Source organism: Laetiporus sulphureus, assembly GCF_001632365.1.
Source record: "Laetiporus sulphureus 93-53 unplaced genomic scaffold LAESUscaffold_6, whole genome shotgun sequence".
Taxonomy (NCBI): Eukaryota; Fungi; Basidiomycota; class Agaricomycetes; order Polyporales; family Laetiporaceae; genus Laetiporus; species Laetiporus sulphureus.
In genome coordinates, this window is record NW_024468515.1 from 1,042,421 (window position 1) to 1,063,799 (window position 21,379).

Here is a 21,379-nt window from a genome sequence, read left to right on the forward strand (position 1 = left end):
TCAACGTGATGATGAGTGCATGCAGGTCATGAGGGCAAGAGCCTGTGACTAGTCTCTGAGGATGATAGGCACCCAGGACCTGCAGATTCTTCCAAACAGAGGGTGTGCATTGCTTTCTTTCACCAAAATGCATTCAAGGGAGATATATGCAGAAAACATCTTCAATTTTCAGCAACGCACTCGTGTCTACTCCATTACCACCTTCGACAACTACTTGCGTATTCTGGTATTCGACAAAACCGGCTGGCGTCGTCAGCGCCCGCATCTCATACAAGGAGAATCCCAACATCATCGGCCAGTTCGTACTTCGCTTCTGCAATTCGAAAAAAGAGGGACCAAGGTACTGACATGACCGCATTGCTCATTTCTGAAGGTTCTCCTGAATATGCTCTCATGGACAACGCTCTCGAGTCTGTCACGCTGGATGAGGACTTTGAGTACTACCTTGAAACAGCCTTTGATGTACTACATCAAAGGCTATTTCAAGGAATCGTTGGACAAAAAGTGGCCCAGATGGGAGCTGGTTGTTGATGGGCGTGATTTTCTGATCGGGAAGCCTCGCATCAAGGCCGCAGCGGTCGTTGTCCGTGGGGCGCATAGCTATACTGCGTATTGCTCCGAGGACAACGCATTCTGCGGGCTCAAGATGCGTGGCGTATTTAGCTTCCTGGGATCGGCAAAGAAGGTGACGTCCTCTTGGTTCTCCCGCCATGCAGATGTCGAATTCGTGCCGACCCTACTCTGCCGTGGTGATGTCGAGCATGAAGGCGGAGTCCAGCGTACGGTCAGCCAGGACTATCTGAAATGGAAGCTTCCGAAGAAGAAGAAAGCATTTGAAGAAACTACCTCCCAAGACAGCAAGGCCGGTGAGCCATCGTTTAGTGAAGGCGACGAACCGCTCAGCCCTAGGCGGAGCATTATCCCAGATAGGAGAAAGACACCAAGCGCAAGCGGCATGGCCTTCTTATCGCCTGGGAGTTTGCAAAGCGCCTCAAGGCCATCCGGGAGGGTAACGCAGCACAGAATAACGTGCCGCGGCAGGCATAATGAATTGTAGGTTTATGTGCAGCTGTGCTTTGTTGTCATGACCTACAGCGATGTCGCAGGGAATGTGGCAGTTCCAGTCATCCTTAACAAACCATGCTCCGTTGTCGAAAACTCGAGTCTTTCTTGTACATCATCGTTTATAACGGCATCCACTTCGCGGCGCATAATTGTCTAGATGTACCGGCAAGCAATTGACAGTCGATCACACTCGATATTTATCCTGCACATTCGTTCGACTACATTACACTGTGTTGTTCGAAGATCTCTCCATTCACAGCGTATCACTCATCCATAATGTATCTTCTCGATATCCATCCTATCCTGCAAATTGAATTTACTGGCAAGGCATTACGATCGCTTTTTACCATTTCATCAGCTTGAGAGCCGTGCCCATCGACTGGAGTCCTACGTAGACGGCTCCTCTTGCGATTTTCGTTCAGCAACTCGCATTCTCGCCCGAGGCAAACCTGCTATAGATATATGCAGCATGAGGCACGAAGGCTGAAGTAGTACTACCACTTGTGAGCGCTCTCTGGAATGCGTTGTGACTGCATACTACGGGATGTTCCGATGTTGAAAGGCCGGCGATCTTTGGATGTACATGACATGCGCAATCTGACAATATTCCGCTCTGGTCGTTTGATCCGTATACAGAAGCCTCGACGAGAGCCAAGCATTGAGCCCAGAGCTGGGGAGGAGTATATGGTGAGATGCAGCACAATATGTGAATTGGCAGATTTCATGAACGTCAAAGCATGCATCGCGGAGTGGTGAGTACATATGCGATAGCGCATTAGATGGCGCACGACCGAGACCAAACTTCTACACTTCATTGAAAATAGACCACACTCAATATATCCTCCATGATCCAGGAATCTGGACCAACGCATGCATCAGTTGTTGCACCCGAACAGCATGAATGCAGACTTACTCCGCCTCTTATGACAGCCTCGCCTTCCTTCCAGCCTCGCTCTCCTCCATAATGTCGCTGACGAGCTTCAGCATCTGAGGGGAGACGGCAGAATCAGCGCCGTTCGACGCGATGCCGCGACGGCCCTCGTAGTTGGTCATGAAGTTCTGCAAACGCGCACAGAGTTCGGACGGAGAGATGGGCTCTGAGCGTGCGACTTGGATGCGCAACGGCGGCGTGTTTGCGGCGTCCATGGCTGTGAAGATATGTAGATCGAGGCCAGGAACAAAGTGTGGACGGGAGACGATTGGCGGAGGAAGAGAAATGGGACGATGGAAGAGAGCGCTCGCTGCGCCATTGGCGGGGAACCGTTCACCGCTCGGCCATGTCTGTCATGGTGGGCAATCGCCATCCAATCTCCACTATCACACACGGTCCTCGCATAATATATCGTACCACGCTGCTGCATACAATTTCCCGCCCCTTCACCCCGCGTCTCCTTCCCAGCCACTTGCAACGTGTGGTGTCGACGAACTAACTAACAATGGGTGCCATGTCGATGCTCGTCTTGCTGCTCACACATCCGGTCGAGTTCCGGACTCTCATCCAGTACAAGCTATACCACGAGTCCAATCGCGACGTCAGCGCGCCGAGCGAGCACATACACTCAGGATGGGACCGTCCCTCTATGCGGAGGTGCTGGGAGTTCCTGGATTTGACGAGCAGGAGTTTTTCTGGCGTGATTAAGGAGCTCGAAGGCGACCTGGCAAGGATTGTGAGTCGTTGTCTGACACGTTCTCATGCACGTCGTAACTGCGCGCATCGCTGTTCAGTTGCGTGTCTCATGTATCGAGGAGACTTCTCATATTCAGGCTCTGACCTGCAACCTCCTTTAGTCGGTGTAAGAGTGACGAGTCGGACGCTAATGCCGTGCATTCTTAGATCTGCTTATTTTACCTCGTCCTCCGAGGGTTGGATACTATCGAAGATGACATGACATTACCAGACGAGAAAAAGCAACCCCTCCTCCGTTCCTTCCATGAATTGACCCTCACGCCGGGATGGACGTTCAACGAGAACGGCCCAGATGAGAAGGACCGGCAGCTACTCGTCGAGTACACCGTCGTCAGCGAGGAGTTGAACCGCGTCGATGCAAGGTCTGCTCTGCATCCCATCCCTCACATCCGCCCCTCGCTCACAACAGAAACAGATACCTAGATGTCATCATCGACATCACCAAAAAGATGGAGACAGGCATGGCCGACTACGCCCACCGCGCGGCGACAACCGGTCAACTCTATATCGAGAAGGTCGCCGAGTACGACCTCTACTGCCACTACGTCGCAGGCCTCGTCGGCGAAGGCGCCACGCGCCTCTGGTCTGCCTCGGGCAAAGAAGTGCCTTGGCTCGGCGAGCAGCTCGAGCTCGCCAACTCGATGGGCCTCATGCTACAGAAGACGAACATCATCCGTGACTACCGCGAGGACGTCGACGAACGGCGCTTCTTCTGGCCCCGCGAGATCTGGGGCCGCGAGCTGTATGGCAAGGCCGTCGGGCGCTCCGGGTTCAAGGAGATGGCGGAGATGTACGAGCCGGAGAACCGGCAGCAGGCGTTGTGGGTGCAGAGCGCGATGGTTGCCAACGTCCTCGCGCATGCTGTGGACTCTCTGGATTACCTCCGCCTGCTCAAGACGCAGAGTGTGTTCAATTTCTGTGCGATCCCCCAGACGATGGCGATGGCGACGCTTTGCTTGTGTTTCATGAACTATGAGATGTTCCAGCGGAATATCAAGATTCGCAAGGCCGAGGCGGCATCCGTGCGTAACCCTCGTTACCATGACCGCTCCCTCAAGACTAACAGACGAGCTAGCTGATCATGCGGTCTACGAACCCGCGAGATGTCTCATACATCTTCCGAGATTACGCACGCAAGATTCACAGCAAAGCCGTGCCCGAAGATCCGAGCTTCCTCCAAATCTCCGTTGCATGCGGCAAGGTAATGCTCGTCTATCTCTTCGAACAGAGTGCACACAAACTCAAACATCTCGTAAGATCGAGCAGTGGTGCGAACACCACTATCCCTCATTCGTGACCCTCTCGCAATCAGCGTCTGGAGCGAACGCCCAGCAGGTATTCGACCCCTCAGACGCACGCACGCAGATCGCCGAGCTAGCGCAGAAGAAGGACCAGGAGCTTGCGATCGAGAAGCGGCTCAAGGAGCGCGGGCTGGCAAACGGCAGGGTGCCCCGCGACGAGCGGCCGGACGATGGCAAGGAGATCATGTACTACGTGATTGCCGCTTTGGTCCTCATCTTTTCCGTCATCGTCGGAATTGTTTGGGTGGTCGTCCAATACCTTCAGCATCAGAACGCGTAGGTGTACCTAAGGACGTTGAGAGTGACTTTGGGCGCTAGCTCGTGATGTATATGTTGATACCCTGAGCTTCGCGTTACATATGCTTTCGCTTCTGCGCGTTATTGTAGAAATTGCATATCACAAGGGCTACATGAGCGGGCGGCACGGACGAAATAACTTCTGAACGTGACTATACAAAACTAGACTATCTAATTGTTCAACGGAGAGGGGGGTGCGGAGAGAATAATGATTACACAGACCAAGTTTGATTACACTTGTATACAGAAGTCCATGGGATGATGATCCACAAAAATGCATGGTCTAAGCTCGACGGTAGTGGCAGGAAGAGTTATTATCATTTTCGACGCTTTGTCGCTGTCGAGGCAGAGAATGATGAGGCGATGTGGTCAATAGGGCGAAGCAACACTCACTTCCAGTCTTGGCTTTACCAGACGACTTACGCTTGCGGCTTGCTTTATGAGCCGGCTTCTTCTCCTCGTCTGCTGCCTCCTCCTCGTCCGTGGTCTCTGGATTGCCGTGGCGTGCTTGGCTCGTGTCCACGCCTTCCGGACCAATCGGAGCACCGGGGTACTCCACGCACTCGGGACAGAACCACTCGCCTTCCGGGACTGCATCAAGAGGAGGATCCAGACATTTCAGGTGATACGGGCGATCGCACTGAGATTGCAAATTGAGAACACGATCTGGCGAAACACCTTCCACACGTACCTTGTCGCATTCCAGGAGGACGTCGTCTTCTCCTTTGTTAGTCTTGCAAACGACGCAGAGGTCCGGTGCACCGACGTCAACGGGATGTCGCGGTAGCTCGGACATCTTCTCGTTAGGCTTGGCGAGGAAGAACGTCGTGTGCTGGCCAGCTGCAATTCTGGGATAGCGGGTGATTCTCAAGTCAGAGCCAAGAAGAGACCGGTTTACTCACTGAAAGACATCCACACCAATAAGTGGCTGGTTACGGATAGGCTTGGTGGCACTCTTAGTCTCATCAGGACCCAACCCTAGCTCGCCTGAGTCACCTGTAAGTATATGATGCGTGCAGTTGGATGACAACACGTACCGTTTGCTGCTCCTTGGCCGAATGCGATTGTCATCACACCGCCGTCGTCTTCGTCCGGCGCGAGAGCCCAATGGGTCACGCCACCGCAAGCTGCATGAGTCACCTTGCACGCCCTGTAATATCAACGTTACCTCAGGGCATGACACAGAGGTATGGCGCGGCGTACGCAATATCCTGGATGTAGCGGAAGCTCGAATATGGTTGGCCGGAGGAGCCTGAGAACAGATGGTTAGCTACCGATTGAGTAGAATTCACATTGACGCACCGTCTCCAGTATTCTTCCACTACATGTCATCAGTTTGCATGACGACATCCATTCTACAAAATTGACTGACCTTGCCAGCCATCCAGTACATTCTCTGCTTGTCGATGACGACAGTATTAGATGGGCCAGCGACGATATCATCTCCCATCGTCAGTTCATCTGGAACAGCGAACTTGATCCAATAATGTGAGACAGCGTTTGGAAGACTCGTGCTTATGCATGATATTACCTGTGGTACCACTTTCGGTACAAGCGCATCCTGCTGATTCCCCAGTCCAAGGCGACAGTAACCATTGTAACCCCACACGTAGACAAGCCTGGAGGTGCGCGAACGTGAAGACCTGACATGCATAACACAGGATAAACCCACCCTTCGGAGTCCAAAGCCACACTGTGCTGTTGCCCGCATGCAATCTTGACTATTCGCTTGTCCTCCAGGCCCTTGATGAGAACTACGGTGCTCCGTAAGAGGTTGAACCAGGAGGTTGATATAATTCATACTAGGGTCCCATTCGATGTCGAAAGCTGTTTTGCCCGCAGTGACGATGTATTCCCCCGTCTTCCCCTGACCGAGCTGACCATGTTCAGCGCTACCAAAAGAGAACACTACGCGAGCGTGAGCTACCGCTTGTGTGCATATTTGTGAGGAACCGCATCACCTTTCCCGCTGGTCGTAAGTACTATGGAGAAGGTCACTCCGGCAGCGGCCTTGATGACCTCTTCCTTCTCACCGGCAACTTTCGGTCCATGAACGAGCTTGAAAGAGGTGATCTCCGAGCAGACAGGGTGCCCGCACTGCAAGGATCAGTATGCGATCGCAGATCGGGCCGGCGTTCATAAGCTGGATTGAACTCACTTGTCCGTGATTGTTGGCACCTGCAGTCCATAGTTGACCTCCACTTCCTACCAGCAGGGTATGATTTCTGCCGCAAGCAGCGTGGACGAAGCGTGTTCCCTTCGGGGCGCCGAGTTCCCGAGCCGTTAAGCGTTTCGGTGCGTTCTCAGATATGTATTCCATCCCCGTACAACCCAGTGCAGCACGTTCGTTCCGGCCAAATAGCCATGCAGCACCGTCGATATCGATGGCGACGACGTGACACCCCACGCACGATGTATGGATGGACGTAATCTTGACATTGCTGAGAGAGCGAAGGATGTGCGGCTCCAGGAGGTCAGGGCCGCTGCTCATTTGCTGTTAGTGGCCACAGCTTTGAATTATATAAATGAGACGAGCAACGCACGATTCGTCACCTTCCGGAGCGTTCTTACTGCCTCCACCCCGCTCTCTCCGTCCTAATTTAGGCCTGAACAAGCCATATTGTGAGTGTTTGAGATGTGTGCAACGACATGGAGTATGGCCGCAAACGAATGCGGTCGATGCAGATGGGATCAATCGAGACGTACCAGTCTGTGCCACCACACAACAACACTGCCGTATCGACGACCAGCAGCAGACTTGTTAGCTAGTATCAACGGCACATGAAGGATGTGATGCACCTCTGCCCCATTGTTCTGTTGATTGAGGCTCAGCAGATTGCTTGTCAGACAGTGACTTGGTTTCTGAGGTACTCATGTTGACAGGCGGAAGCAAAGTTGTATGTGCGCCCGATTCTCGTCAGCGGGCCTATAGGTAGGCCCATGAAGAGCAATTTGCCTGAAGTAACTTCTCTGCACTACCTGCTCTAGAACAAAGTATATACCAACTATCACATAGTTCAGAAAAGAGTGCACACGTCCATCTCTGGCTTCCTAGATCCTCTTTCACTCCCGGGAACCATCCCGTCGAACATACAACAGCAGGTCGGGCTGCATTTCCAAAATCAAAACAGCCCTCAAAGCGTTGCCCAGGAAGCGACCTATAGAACGAGCTGCTTATTTCTTCCTCTATGTCCGCAGCTCTGAATGCCCAACGACGCTGACGGAGGAAGGCCTCGCTGTATGGCCCTGAAGTTTGAATATTTCGAACATGATATTGCACTTTGAGTCTCACACGTCCTGACCTGCGATGGAGGTATAACATTATAAGTGAAACAAGAAATAATGACACAGTGCAAAGACTCACGGCACCTCAAACTTCGTCTGAGCGATCTCTTGACCCATCGAACTAAGAGTGAAGATCAAACATAATCGCGTGCATCAGAGAAGCGCATTTCGGAGCCTTGCGATTTTCAGAGTGCGAAGCAGGCCAAGCCGGACATTCTTCTGCTTGCGCAGTGGACTTAAACGTGGATACATAGCTCGTTCCTATGTAGGCATCGACTGTCCCGGTTTGGCTTTCCTGAGGATCGTGAAGTCCAGCGAGGCGATGCGTCGTCGCTGACAGTTGAAGGACGTTGAAGTGCATTGCGCGTTGGGCGGACAGGGTGCAATAGAGCTTCCGCAGAGTGTACCAAAGATTCCTCAAAAGACCACCTCGTCTAATAAGCACTCCGATTAAGTGCCAGCTAGTCAGCATAAGGTCTACACGAAACAAAGCGAGGCAGTGATGTTCTTAGACCCATACCAATAAGAGATCTACAAGGTTGTCGCAACCAGCTCCAAGCACAAGATGAACAGTAGTCAAATGCATATAAGGCATCTGCACGCCGGTTGCGAGACTTTGAGTGCTCGGATGTTCTCCTTTTTATCGAGTGTCGATTGTTAAACCAGTTCGAAGAGGCTGCCACTTTGAGATCCGCTTGAATGTACGCGATGGAACTGTACGGCATAACACAAAACGTTCGTCCATTTTTATAAGTTGAAGACGCGTAGAGTGCAGATATGAGCGAGAAGTACGCAGCGTTAGCTTGTCTGATGGGAACAAACAAGAGAGGACGCGACTTAGGCGCTGATTTTAGAGTGCGTTTCGCTCCCACCAGCTCCCCGGGATGAAAATTTGTGACTTGCTTCCTCTTATGAGCATCGCAACTACGTGAATTGCCATCCGCGCTCGTTTAACCGTTGCAGAACGGCAGTGCCAACTGGTGGTATCCGCATCCGATCAGCTCGACCGCAAGCTAAGCAGCAGAACGTGGCGCTCTGTTTACTGAGAACTGTGGTATGTCTCTGTATGTTGGAGCGTAATTGTCGTTGAATAGTCTTAGTTAACATGAAGAACGCCGCTACATTTGGTGCGGGCAAGCCGAATCCTGCGGCAGAGGTGCCTTTGCCTGAATACGCGAAAGCATGGGGTCCTGCTGTCCAACGCCCTCGTTTCTTACCCGAACACTATGACACTAGGATCTTGCCTGAGAGCATTTTCTATCTGCTTATTGGTGGAGGAGATCACGCTGGCTCCGACCATACCTCTGCTGAACCAGCAGGGTCGTATATCGTCCCACAACGCTGCAACCGGTGCAAACACCTGTCGCAGGCGTGCTCTCGCACACGTCCGGTATGTGCAAGATGCGCGAAAAGCAAATCCCTGTGTCGTACAAGCGATGTTCGTTATCTGCCTTTACCGGGACCCAAAACGGAACGTAGTAAGATTGCACCGAATAAAGAAGTTAATACCAGAAAGACAACGCTCGAGAAAGTCTCGGAGGGAGACACTGAATGGATAGGTGCAAAGTGGTCTACATCGACTGTCCGATCGACTACACGATCGCTAAGAATCCGTATCAAGCCAGTTCTACGTTATGGACAGATTCTCTCCTCCAGAATCGACCGTTTTGAGGATACGAGTGACTCCGACACTCCACTTGCATCATATGCCGCGAAACAGCTTTCAGCGCAACGAAAGAAGGGAAAGAATGCTCTTCGGGCTCATTCAGCAAAGATCCGCATGAAGGTGATCGGTAAGGGGAAGAAAAATATAACCCCGTCTACGCAGAAGAAGCGGAAAGTAAGGTCGGGGCTCGTGAGCCAGGCCTCTCGCAAATGTACGTTCCCCTCTGCCATCTGCCATTATATGACAAGGCTTAAATTGAAATATCTGTTAGCAGCTCAGCAATCCATTGAGAATGGAATCAAATGGACGACAGTTCACCCTCCTAGCCCCGCAGAAGTCGTGATCTGTAATGACCTATCAGCACCACCTAACATTCCCCGTATCTGGGCCAAAGTGAGCACTACGACATGCACGTCGAGTGGTACGTACTCAAGCTTCATTGTATCAGGATAAGGAGGAGCTTCGCGAGATCCTACCCGCATTTTCTCAGGAAATGAGCGGCGTTATTTGGAAAGAAGTCGAGACGCCTATTCTCCTCATAGGAGGACCCACATGGCCCGGCGATTCATGGGGCGGTGAAAAGTCGATTCAGCTCACGATGTATGCGCACATTCTCCTATAGCTATGAGGTTCATACCATTAATCACCATACACACTAGAGTCAAAGAGTTCAACCGCATGAACCCAGCAGGACAGTCTATGGACTCATCGTCGGGCTTTGCAGCGTTTCAATGTGACTTAATCTCGCCTTCCAGCCGCATGGAACACTCAGAAGCAGTTCCAGCTGACATACCACTCGCATCACATCCTTCGCCTATCCAGTCCTCCGTACCGCGAGACAGTGCCCTGCCACCACCCGCGATCCTTTCCTCGATGTCAGTGCAAGGCGTTCGCGGCGCCTTGGACGAATCAGGTCTCTATAGGTTGTCTCCCACACCTGACGTGGATACGATTTCCGATTCCATGCCACCGAGGCCACAAGCTCACGATGGCCTGCCAAGCTGGCGGATATGGGAACCCACTGAGCAGGCGATGCCGTCTGCCACACCTTCCTCAGCGAGCGCAGCCCTTGCAGACGGTTCGGGATCATTCTCTCAGCCCAGCACCTGTGTCATGGCCGCTGAAGAAATCGTGCGGAGTGCTAGAGAGGTACATCACGAGCACGGCTTTCGGAGCGGCAATGCCGTCGATGAGTTGTCCAATACGCAGCAACTGCCTTCGGCCCAGTTAATAGAATCCATGTCCGTCGATATCCCATGCCTCGAACCCACATTGGCGGTAGCAATGCCTCCACCTACCGTAGAGACTGTTGAGCTACCTGATCATACAGACGTGTCGCTAGATGCCTCGCGAAATCGTCCGCTCCCGATATCAGAATCCCTGATTGCAGAAAATCAACCTCCGGAGTTCAATGCCTTGCGTGAATGTCAGACGGCAGGGGTACCTATCAGTGTGATACTGCTCAGGGATAGTCCTTTGGTACCGTTCGAACTTCCGTCTGAGTACGGCTGTTTATTTCTAGGCTTCTTCACCATTGCAGATCTGCAGTCAGAGGTGAGTCCATCCGATTATCTCAAATGTACTCAGCAAGTCGAAGCTGGACCATGCAGGTAGTGATTACGGATAGTGTGCGATACAATGGCCAAGTCAAGTATAAGCTAAAGCTGCAATGGACCCCAGGGGGAGAAGCTCCCCACGAGCTGCCATCTCACCCATGGTGGATGTCTGTACCAACGGCGGAAGATATCAATGCCAGTTCAGAGGAGGATTCCATGATGATATCACACCCGTTCACGCTGCTTCCTTTATACCTGCTTGCCGCAAGTGCCGCCTCCGAAGAAGAGATGAAGACTGATCTACCGGAGTCGACAACGACTACTGGCTGGCATTGCACGGGTTGTGGAAGGTTGAACGCGCAGCGCAATCTCCGATTTCAAAAATGCGCGACTTGCCAGGTGAGTACCGCGAGCAATTCATCGCTTCGTGCTCCGACATCCCCTGGTAGAAATCAAACAACATACCAGCTGTACATGTCAATGCTGTACGTAACCCGTTCGTAAACGCGCCTGTATCTTGGCCGTGGGACAGGCCCTCCGTTGGAATTGAATCGAATACGTCGGAAGGCGCAGACGGATCTCGCACATTTTCATACGCCATGGGAGGTTCAGGCGTGATTAAACACGTCTTCACCTGTAATGCGAATGAGCTGCAGCAAGAGCCGAATCGCTTGTTTAGAGATATTCAGCTGCACGTTGAGTTAGTGCATCGGAAGATGACCAAAGGCCTTGCGACCGGTATGTCTGTTACTCCTGTTGCAGTCATATGCGGGCCGTTGCTGATAAGTTGATGAGGGCAGGCACGTACTACACTTACATGGCCGCTGACAACAATACGGCCGAGGAGTGGTGCATACCCTGGGCGGATGTTCCGGAGTGTATCACGAGAGCACGCGACCTCATACAATCTCGTTGTACCATTGGAAACAACGGTACCCCATGCTCCATCGGTCGCCTTACTCTGCTAGGCTGGGTCAGTACGGGTTCTCGAAAGGTATGCGCTTCTCTGAGATCACGCGGGCGTTCTAGCATCGTTATGTGTTTTCGTTTTGCAGGGGTGCTATCTGCCAGCGAAAGAATCACCCGTGATGATACTCTGCCTAGGTGCAGACGTGGAGTTGCTCCTGTCACCCAAGACCGACTCCACACCATCACAAACTCCGGTGGACTTCGTCGAAGATCCCGAGGAGCCTGCAGATACGGTCTTTGTGAGTGTAGTTCCAGAGGGAGTTATGAATGGAGAGGAGGGGCCTAGAGCTGAGGATACTCTGCTGGATATCAATGTGGAGCCGGAGCGTCCAAGCGTACCGGTCACTATCGTCACGTCTACCGGACAGGGTGTCGCTGTTGAGCAACAGCCGCTGAAGACTGTTCTCGTAACTTTAGTTCACGGAGACGTCCTCATCTGCGAGGGCGTCGATTTTGAGGTACTGATTTCGTGCCGTAGCTAATGGGACCTCACTGACAAAGCACATGTAGTACTCTTTGAAAAGGACTGGCATGAGTATAGGTGCGCCAGCCCTCGGAGCTACTGCAATCTTACTGACGCGCTTGTATAGTTCTGATCGGTTCCAGCTGAAGGGTGCATACAACCCGCCAAAACATCACCTCACTGTCCTTGTTCTGTGTGCTACTGTGTTGTACAACTTCTATACCACATCTGCTAACTATAAGCCATGGATATCGCTATGAATGCTTCGCATGAAGACGTTGTACGATAGGAGTTGATCCATCAGCCTTGTGACGTCCACTTAGTATACTGTCCGTCATATTGGGGGCCGGGTACTATGCGACGTGGCTATGATTTAGATCTGGCGGTCAATCCAACGTTTTCTTGATATAACCAGGTCTCCAACCCTCTTTCCAAGACTGATCTTTGCGATGCCTGGCCTCTGAGATGCAGCAGCCAGGATGCCGCTAGCTAGCTGCACGGCTACATTTGATGCGCCTCGTGAAAAAACAAATACGATTCATGCATTCGAATCGTCTGACAAGTGACCATGCACCTTCTGAGCGAGTTTGATGGTGATCTTGCCAATCCATTGCAGAAGCGTCACATAGACATCATTAGGGAGGTTCTTTCCGGAATGTAGGGTAATCTCAAATTCACGCAGGCGGCTGCCTTGCAAGGCGCGACTCCCGACGCTGGCGGCCAGTTCCTGCAAGACACGGTGCTGCTCGTCCACGTGTGATGCTACGATGTGTACCAAGTTCGGACACACCGTGATTGGTGCACCGGTACGCGGTCGGAGTGCCTTGAAGAACTCCATAACCCGGGAATTTTGGAAGTCGATATCCAATGATTCGATTGTGGATACGGGCGCCAGGATAAGGGTTGCCCATTGCTCGGCTTTGAGGCGATACGAAGTCGCGTATATTGCCAGGTGCCGAAGTGCAGGGAATGATATGGTGGAGAATCCGATGAAAGGGAGGATGCTACCTAGACTATCCTCTTCATACCACTCCCACCGCAACCTGAGCTTGCCGTCTTCAGATTCTAGTGAAAGACTCGAAGACCACGTATATGCCGCGATCATCCTCAGTTGTAGGCTCCGCATTCTTGAGACGATGGCTCGTAAAGAAGGGCAATCTTTCGCAAGATTTATTGGGGTGCGACGTGAGCCGTAAAATGTAAGGTCGATGGCAGTGGAAGGCTGGAAAGATAAATGCGCGAGGATGTCGACAATGTCGTTGTGGACGTAAGACCGTAAAGCTAGGTCCTGTAGATATAGAAGATTCACCACACGTTCGGTTGGCATATTATTACTGGCATCTTCATGATTGATTGCACCGAGGAAGCCCAGATCTAGTCGTTCGAGCATGGGGCAGTTTCTTAACGTCCACAGCAGCTTGTCAAGCGAAGGTGTGAGCTGATCTTTTAGAATGATTGCGGTCATATTCTTGTATGGCAGCCAGGCCATGGAGACGCCCTTCACAGAAACTTCCCGCAGCGATGGTAGCTGACGGGAGAAGATTGATGGCGATAATAGCTGCCGCTCGGCATGTAACATCAATGAAGACAAACGTGGTGCGGGAATCATGAGAGGCGACAGTATTGCTGTCATCTCTTTGGGTTGTAGGTGCAGAGCGTGGAACTTGACAAAGCGATGTACGTGTCCCACAAGCAACAGTGCTTGGGTGGTCAGCTTCTCCGTCGCATCGCGAACCAGCCTAAGACCCGCGAAGCTCACATATATCGGAGCGTCTCGCGAGCGGCAAAGATATGTCATGAGTGCCGAACTGCTTGACTGTGTACCGAGGATGAGATAGCCCCAAAGGCGCGGCGCTGTAAGAATGAGATGTCTCCAATAGCGACAGACTTGGGATAGCAAAGTGGGGGCAGATTTGTCAAGCGATGACCATGGTGTGACTTTGTGGTCTTCCCACATGCTTGCAACTACGACGTGGAAGATGTCGAGCAATATGTCATCCGGAACGAGCGCAATTGGCGTGAAGACGTTTAGAGATGACCCTGTGTCAGTCCTAACTGTGGATGCTGCGTCCATCAGGGGAGGGTGGTTGACCTCTTTCATCTTGATTCACAAGAACCTAGTTGTAGGCGGCCTACGGGGGACACTTAGCCAGGATATTCATGCATAGTTCGGCTGTCTCTCACCGGGTGTGTTTGAGCCTGTAGAAGCCGCTCAATAAATGACCAAGTAGCAAGACCCTGTTATCTTGTAGGCAAACTATGCGTGCAGCGCGAGCGGTGTCGTGCGAGCAGAAAGGCTCGTAGACGATCCGTTCCACGATATGTGGCCAACCGGTGGGGATGGGGGACGCGGTACACGTGACCATCCGCTCGAAAGTGCTTCCAGCGCGAATTTATTGTTTGTTGTCGTCCTCATCTTGAGCCACTCACACGATCATCGTCCCATTCCAGCAAAGGCATCCGTTCGGGACTGGACGTGGAACCCTATATTCGGCTTACCTACTGCGCCTTTCTTTCACGGACACGGAACACCATCAACAACCAACGATGTCACAACTCGCGAAGCCACTGGCCACCTTGAAGTCTTCGATACCGACACATCTTAACTTTTCCGCGTTCATTGACCGGTTTAAGCCTCCCAAAGGCGAAGCTATTGCGAGACTGCGCGCTAACATGCTTGGACTCGTCACCCTCACCATCGTGACCTATCTCCTCCCTCTCCCCACTCCATGGGAATCCATTGCGGTTGTGCGACGTAGAGAAGAAGTCAGCATGATTTGGTATGGTCTCTGTGCTATCGGTAAGTTTCTTCAACGTTTACTTAGCAGCATGCAATTTCGACACTGATCATTGACGCGTCGTGGGTGGTCAGAAACGCTCTTGCTATCCTTCTTCAGTTTCAACATCTTGCAAGCATCGTACGCGCTCAAATACCCGCGAACATCCATCCCGTTGCCTCCCCCACCCCCGTCACCTGCCAAATCCCTCAAGACGTCACCTCCTACCCGCAAATGGAACCTGGCAGCGAGTGTGAGTGTCAGATTTGCCGCAGTACCGCTTGAATGCCCAATGAACAGACGCGGCCACAGGTAAGCCCACGACCTCAGAAGGCATTCACATATGCAGCATCGCCAATTTCCACACCATCGCGCACGTTAAGCTACACACTCCCGCCATCTGCATCTAGCTCATTCGATTCATCGTTTTCCACATCAATGGGGTCGATTCCTGGATCTCCGTCCTCACCATTGGCAGCATATAGAGGTAAATACAGCAGAACATCAGGCCGTGAGTACATTGATGATGTCCGCACCATCAAACTCAGCACGGACGGGTCTGACGTGTTACTTATCTAGGTGCGTTGAACGGCTCGCTACTCAGCCGCCTTTCACAAGCTGCTGACGATGACGACGAGTGACGATATGCGTATCGTCCACTATGCGAACGACGTCCCATAACATCTGCTCACCGTAGTCATACATTCGAGGCCGTACCTAGTTCATGCTGTCAAAGGCGCATGCTGTTCTCGTCTGTAGTGATGCTATCGAAAAGGCGAGAATTATCTCACAGAGCAGCGATCCGAGGCACTCCATGAACATCAGCTTCAGGTTCAAAATAGATTCTCCTGCCCAGAAACAAGTCCACCGAAGTAGCATGTGAGAGCCTTGAGCTTTGAGCCCATCCATTCCTCCTCTACTTCCACCATCTCGACGTCATCGTCCTGTCTCGTCGTACTGTCCGCGTTTCCATTACCTTCCGCCTGAGCCTCCTCGCGGACCAGAGATGCCACCTCCTCCAAATTCACGTTCCGTGGCAGAAAGTACGCTACGTTCCGCGTGAGCCTCCGTGCAAGCTGGAATAGCTCCTTCCCATGCACGGGTTTGATGCTCGCTAATGAGTATTCTGCCAATTGCGTGCTCGCAGGTTGCGCTGCAACCTCAGCTTTTACACCATTTGCGGTAGGCAGTGTATCTGTAAGATATGAAGGGCCACCCCAAGGAGGGCTAAGGAAGACAACGTCGATTTTTCGAGACTTTGTTGATGAAGTCAGGCTGGAAGTTTCCGTCGCGGCCTCATCTGTTCTCTGGCTAGAGTTATGAAAGTCTTGAATCTCAGCGAGCGTACGAGCAAAGGATAAGAAATCGGCGATAATGAACTCTATCCGATCGGCCACGCCGTAGATTGCTGCGTTGTGGCGTGCCAGCGCGAGGCGCACAGGCGAGTTGTCTATTGCGATGACTGGGATAAAGCGAGAATGGGGATGAAACAGTGGCAAAGGACATGAGGCAATGAAAGAACTGAAAGAGCGGGAAGACGCACCTCGTTCACACGTGCGAGCAAACGCGATAGCGTTCCCGCCGACGCCGCAGAACGCGTCCACGATCACACCACACCGACATCGCTCAGCAATCTGGTCTGCGACACGCTCCGGTGTGACGCTGTACCAGCCCTCCTCGTCAAGCAAGCAACCAGAAGAGTACAACGAGAAATAGCGCTCCCGCTGGGAGAAGTCTGTAGGAACGCGCCATGAGATTCCATACTATCAGTACTTGGTGTGACGAGTCGTGTGAGGATACGCACACTTTTGCAAGTGGTCAGGCACTTCCAATGCATCCACATAGAAGGGAGCAAGACCCGTCGCATCCACCTCCTCCCGTCCTGGCCCCAGCAACCCGGTCTTGCGTCTCTTTTTGGGTCGAATGTCCTCATCTTTGTCGCTCGCAGCGGCATTCGCAGTAAGCGATGGCTGCAAGGTGGCTGCCTCCGCCGCTGCCTGCGAGAGATCTTCCGACGTGTCAAATCCTCGACTGACGAAGCGAGACAGGCCTGAAATGACGCCTTTTCTGCCCATATTGTCTCTGGATTGAGTTGAACGTGCGAAGGACGAGGATGAAAACCCGAACGAGGCTCTCGAGCTCTTTTGGTTACCAGAGCGAGTTCAACGCAATAGGAATGAATGGGTTTCCACGACCAGCGAGCTGGACGACAATACGAAACGGATTTTATGGGCGGCTAAGCGGAAGCAAAGCAATAGCTGTTGCGGGACGCGATCACGTGTTGCATTTCCCTGCGACGCGTTCTCAGAGTCACGGTCCTCAGGTCTCTACAAATGCGGACTCGAAGGACGTAATGCATCTTGCGAAGATAGGCCGGTACCATGATTCGAATTGCTAACCTTAAACTAAATGACATCGAGCACAAGCTTAGTAATGGTAGTGTACATGCGTTCCGATTCCGTGTTATCATAATCCGCAAACAATCGATTGAGTATCGGGAGGTTCAGTTAATGTACGTAGCTCGATGGTGCATGTGCATCAGACAGAGATAGGAATGAAAGACTCGATCGAAGCAGACTGCAACCGTCCTAAGTCTCCACCGGCCATTGCGAAGAGCGATGTACGTGCAGTGTGAATGGTGGTTGATTTACCGCGCTCTGCCCTTGCCCTTGGAGTTGGAACCGAGGGAGGAGCGCAGAGTGTAACGCGGAGCAGGAGTAGGAGAATCAGGGACGCGGTCAGAGTCCGATCCAGTCTCCGCCTCCATTCGCAGACGCTTGCTAGCCTCGGGTCGCGGGTCCAATTGCATCGCATCGCCGTCACGCTTCCGGCCACTTCCACTGGGGTAGGAAGCACTCTCCACGTGCGCCGCGGCCTTCTCTGGATTCCAATTCTTCGGCAAAAGGTCGCCGATCTTGTCCACCATGGGCCACTTCTCCGACTCGGCCTGTCCCCGGAGGAGTCGTATCATTGGCTGATGCGAAGCTAATTTCTCGGCCGTCGCGGTACGATCTTCGAGTGTCAGCTGAGCCAATAATCTCTTGCGTTTAGCCTCGATGTCATCATCGCCTTTCACACCTGTGGAAGTGGTGACCGGGATGCGCAGCCAGTACAAAGCATAAAACCACGATAGAAGCACCGCGACGGTTGCATTGAGAGGATGCTCGATGCATAACACGTTGAGATCTGCAGACGGCGTTGGAGAATCAGAATCCACCGCCCGAGGGAAGAAGCGCAGCTGTTCGCCATTTTGCTTCACTTGGATGACACCGGTTGCCATGGCCATTTTTTTCCAGGCCGGGGAAGAGTATTGCTTGTCGTAGACGGGAGCCACGTCAAAGAATTGATATAGAAAACTCGGCACATCCGGACAATTATGTGTCGTGTAACGAATGCCGTTATAGAGGATGATGTAGAAGAACGATTCTAGTTCATCTTGAATCTCGACAGGGGAACGGGGATTGTTGAGGATCCTCGCCGACTGGAACTGCCACGTACCCTGCAGTACCACTATGAGGACATGTCGCTGAAGTACATAACGAACCAACTTACAGTTCGTTCTGTCTGCCGGGGCATGTCGTTCTGGACTGCGCCACCATCCTCGATGGCTTTGAGGCGCTTCGCAAATTCCCAATCGATAAGAAGGCCATGCCGCTTGCGCTCGGTGTCCCCCTTCGCTTTGAGAGGAACGATGACCATGTTGCCACCAGAAACATCGCGGTGGAGGTAACCTGCCTTGTTACAAGCTTGTCCATGAGCTGCCAAACAGTTTTCAGTATCATGAGCTAAGCCGAAGGAAAAGACAAACACTAACCCTCAACGCCATCTGCGACGAGCTCAACCAACTCTCGACAATTCTCGAAGTCTTCCAGTGGCATTCCAACCTCGCGTACGACCATCCGGTAGTGTGTGAACCTCCTATCTGGAATAATGGTGTCCGGCTGGGTTGGAGCTGGCTCATCGCTTTTGCTAGACGATGGCCCATCGGCCTTGGCACCTTGGGAGGTAGTTTCTTCAGATGCATTCTTCTCTTTCGCCGTCTTCGGATAGTCCTGGCTGACCGTACGCTGGACTCCGCCTTCATCCTCGACGTCACCATGGCAGAGTAGGGTCGGCACGAATTCGACACCTGCACGGTGGAGATCCAACAGGACGTCACCTTCTTTGTCGATTCCGGGAAGCTCAACACGCCATGCATCTTTAAGCCAGCAGAATGCCTTGTCTTTGACGTGGTACGCAGTATAGCTACGCGTCCCACGGCCAACGACTCCTGCTGCCTTGACGCGAGGCTTCCCGACCAGATAATCATCCCCCTCAACAACGAGCTTCCATCTGGGCCACTTCTTGTCCAATGACTCCTTGTATGAGCGTTTGATGAACTCAAAGTCCTCTTCCAGCGTGACAGACTCGGGAGCCTTGTCCATGAGAGCATATTCAAGCGAACCTTCAGGGATACGCAATGCAGTCGTGTCAATGCCTTGTTGCCTCTTGTTCGAATCGCAGAAGCGGAGTAAAAACTGGCCGATGATGGTGGGATTCTTCTTGTATGAGATGCGCGCGCTCACGACGCAGCCGGCTTTGTCGAACATCAGGATACGCAAATAGTTGCCGAAGATGATAATGGAGTAGACTCGAGTGCGTTGCTGGAAATTGAAGACGTTTTCTGCGTATGAAACCACCTGCGCACGTACAGACGCCCTAACCCCGGTCATAGCTTCTTCCTTCAGGCCACCGAATGGATCAGAGAGATTGGACCTCTTGAACTCAATGAACATTCTCATCTTCGACCAATGAGGCAGACCATGGTCAGGGATCTCCCCCTCGAAATCACTTTGGTGGAAGAATGCAACGTCCACCTTCTGCTTGGAAGGATCTTCAGGCCCTGGCCTGTCCGCCGTGATCGCAAATTTGTAGCCCTGAGGAATCATATCGACGTCCTCTGCACACTTTTTCTATGGCCGGCGTGAGTTTCTCATACAGCGAGTGGTCATGTGGCGACTTACAAAGTCCCGATACATGGCATCTTCCAGAGGGATGGGTCGGCTCCCAGGCTTGTGATCGTCGAGAGTTCGTACAGACTTGAACGTATCTTCGGCGAAACTCTTGTTCGTGATCGTAGGATCGAAATTCTTGGCAGGAAAGAAGGTTTCGAGGAACTGATCGTCGCTCTCGCACAGGTAGTGGTATTTTCCTTGCATGTCAAGATTGTGGCGCGCACGTATCTTGTCGATGGGCTCAGACTGAGTCGCAGAGAAATTGCGGTCGCTAGTACCTTGCTTCCTAAAAGGAGATGTATCAAAGGACGTCATGATGCTTTCAGTGGAGAATGGGTGGGCTCTCACCTCGACCTTTGCCTTTATAGCCGCAGGTACGCTCGATCTTCAAAGGGAACGTGTTCGCCGTCAGAGCCACTCGGCAATGACTGGACAATGTTTCACACCCAAAATGGTTAAGTCAGTGACAATTCGCCTCGGAAGAGGGTTCAGGAATCTCAAGGTGGACGCGTTGCGAGTCGGAATCGGGCAATAGTGACTCGTCGGGTGAATTCGCAGTGGCGCACGTAGAAAAACGTGGTAACCGGCTGGAGGGCTGGGCACCTGCGTCGAGCAACGTGCAATAATGGGCAACAATGAAAAGAAGAAAGGGGGATGTGACTGAGTGGCGTCGAGCAGTGCAGTAACGGTTTGAGGGTGGCAGTGGAGGCTTGAGATATCGAACAATGAGCGCGGAGCGTCAAATAACGCGATCACGTGTTCGCGCTCGCTTACGGGCGCCTGACAACGAATGCCCGTTAGGGCACGTACCGCGACGATCATGGCTGTGGACTCAAATCTAGGACTCGTACAGTTCAGGGAATGATCGTTCGGCACATATGATACACTTTCACAAAGACTGACAATTCGCAACCTATGCACTGAACAGCTTGTGAAGTTGTTGATCGCGGGACTAAGGTCATGTTGGATGGCTCGTTGGCTAAGCTTTAGCGGCTCAAGGCCACAGAATTATGTGTAGTCGAACGCCTATCCTATATAGATGATGGCAAGCATCGAAATCATGCTGAATGATTACTACCTATCCTTCTAATTGTGTAATGGTTGAATCCAGAAGTAAAGAGACTGAAAGTTGACGTCTTAGTCGCTTTGTCTGTATTAATGCACATACTATGCACGGAGATCAACTCGAGCTGAAGGTTATATAGACCGACCAAGCTTTACCTTTAAACACTATTCTCGGACGTCAAGTCGTTGCTTGTCCAACTCAGTGAGCAGTACACGGTCGCCACTCATGAGATAGCGTGGCGTGTAACGTTCAT

General features: G+C 52.2%; 9 protein-coding genes across 9 annotated transcripts; 4 read left to right on the top strand and 5 right to left on the bottom strand.

Moving 5' to 3' along the window:
• The first annotated feature begins 373 nt into the window (after positions 1–373).
• Positions 374–1,378, top strand: LAESUDRAFT_722360 (uncharacterized protein). Its single transcript, XM_040908196.1, has 2 exons — positions 374–1,053; positions 1,107–1,378. Exons 1-2 carry the CDS (start codon positions 386–388, stop codon positions 1,132–1,134), a joined length of 696 nt encoding a protein of 231 aa, XP_040767926.1. The 5' UTR covers positions 374–385; the 3' UTR covers positions 1,135–1,378.
• A 503-nt stretch (positions 1,379–1,881) lies between these two features.
• Positions 1,882–2,442, bottom strand: LAESUDRAFT_722362 (uncharacterized protein). Its single transcript, XM_040908197.1, has 3 exons — positions 2,139–2,442; positions 1,979–2,052; positions 1,882–1,923 (listed from the first exon to the last, which is right to left on the bottom strand). Exons 1-2 carry the CDS (start codon positions 2,313–2,315, stop codon positions 1,987–1,989), a joined length of 243 nt encoding a protein of 80 aa, XP_040767927.1. The 5' UTR covers positions 2,316–2,442; the 3' UTR covers positions 1,882–1,923; positions 1,979–1,986.
• A 59-nt stretch (positions 2,443–2,501) lies between these two features.
• On the top strand, positions 2,502–4,333 carry LAESUDRAFT_694844 (squalene synthase; the record flags this gene model as incomplete). Its single annotated transcript, XM_040906216.1, has 5 exons — positions 2,502–2,732; positions 2,900–3,114; positions 3,168–3,774; positions 3,828–3,953; positions 4,010–4,333. 5 exons carry the CDS (start codon positions 2,502–2,504, stop codon positions 4,331–4,333), a joined length of 1,503 nt encoding a protein of 500 aa, XP_040767928.1.
• A 120-nt stretch (positions 4,334–4,453) lies between these two features.
• Positions 4,454–7,225, bottom strand: LAESUDRAFT_797258 (RCC1/BLIP-II; the record flags this gene model as incomplete). Its single annotated transcript, XM_040913980.1, has 16 exons — positions 4,454–4,687; positions 4,744–4,990; positions 5,042–5,198; positions 5,253–5,337; positions 5,388–5,500; positions 5,554–5,602; positions 5,653–5,671; positions 5,723–5,824; positions 5,882–5,969; positions 6,023–6,104; positions 6,154–6,258; positions 6,312–6,447; positions 6,509–6,833; positions 6,894–6,956; positions 7,057–7,081; positions 7,150–7,225. 16 exons carry the CDS (start codon positions 7,223–7,225, stop codon positions 4,668–4,670), a joined length of 1,692 nt encoding a protein of 563 aa, XP_040767929.1. The 3' UTR covers positions 4,454–4,667.
• Positions 7,226–9,305: 2,080 nt separating this feature from the next.
• LAESUDRAFT_476001 (uncharacterized protein) lies at positions 9,306–12,632 on the top strand. Its single transcript, XM_040902614.1, has 10 exons — positions 9,306–9,512; positions 9,573–9,694; positions 9,750–9,901; positions 9,961–10,855; positions 10,912–11,256; positions 11,307–11,595; positions 11,658–11,851; positions 11,913–12,284; positions 12,337–12,367; positions 12,417–12,632. The coding sequence occupies exons 1-10, from the start codon at positions 9,416–9,418 to the stop codon at positions 12,434–12,436; spliced, it is 2,517 nt and encodes an 838-aa protein (XP_040767930.1). The 5' UTR covers positions 9,306–9,415; the 3' UTR covers positions 12,437–12,632.
• A 195-nt stretch (positions 12,633–12,827) lies between these two features.
• On the bottom strand, positions 12,828–14,363 carry LAESUDRAFT_645599 (uncharacterized protein; the record flags this gene model as incomplete). Its single annotated transcript, XM_040903925.1, has 1 exon — positions 12,828–14,363. The coding sequence occupies one exon, from the start codon at positions 14,361–14,363 to the stop codon at positions 12,828–12,830; it is 1,536 nt and encodes a 511-aa protein (XP_040767931.1).
• A 473-nt stretch (positions 14,364–14,836) lies between these two features.
• On the top strand, positions 14,837–15,707 carry LAESUDRAFT_645525 (uncharacterized protein; the record flags this gene model as incomplete). The annotated part of the gene is made up of 4 exons (XM_040903918.1): positions 14,837–15,089; positions 15,162–15,319; positions 15,367–15,577; positions 15,646–15,707. 4 exons carry the CDS (start codon positions 14,837–14,839, stop codon positions 15,705–15,707), a joined length of 684 nt encoding a protein of 227 aa, XP_040767932.1.
• Positions 15,708–15,899: 192 nt separating this feature from the next.
• LAESUDRAFT_694853 (S-adenosyl-L-methionine-dependent methyltransferase) lies at positions 15,900–17,141 on the bottom strand (the record flags this gene model as incomplete). Its single annotated transcript, XM_040906217.1, has 3 exons — positions 15,900–16,528; positions 16,610–16,801; positions 16,871–17,141. 3 exons carry the CDS (start codon positions 17,139–17,141, stop codon positions 15,900–15,902), a joined length of 1,092 nt encoding a protein of 363 aa, XP_040767933.1.
• A 296-nt stretch (positions 17,142–17,437) lies between these two features.
• Positions 17,438–20,637, bottom strand: LAESUDRAFT_674007 (uncharacterized protein). The gene is made up of 5 exons (XM_040905544.1): positions 20,409–20,637; positions 20,070–20,346; positions 18,881–20,018; positions 18,619–18,824; positions 17,438–18,565 (listed from the first exon to the last, which is right to left on the bottom strand). Exons 2-5 carry the CDS (start codon positions 20,262–20,264, stop codon positions 17,714–17,716), a joined length of 2,391 nt encoding a protein of 796 aa, XP_040767934.1. The 5' UTR covers positions 20,265–20,346; positions 20,409–20,637; the 3' UTR covers positions 17,438–17,713.
• Positions 20,638–21,379: the final 742 nt, after the last annotated feature.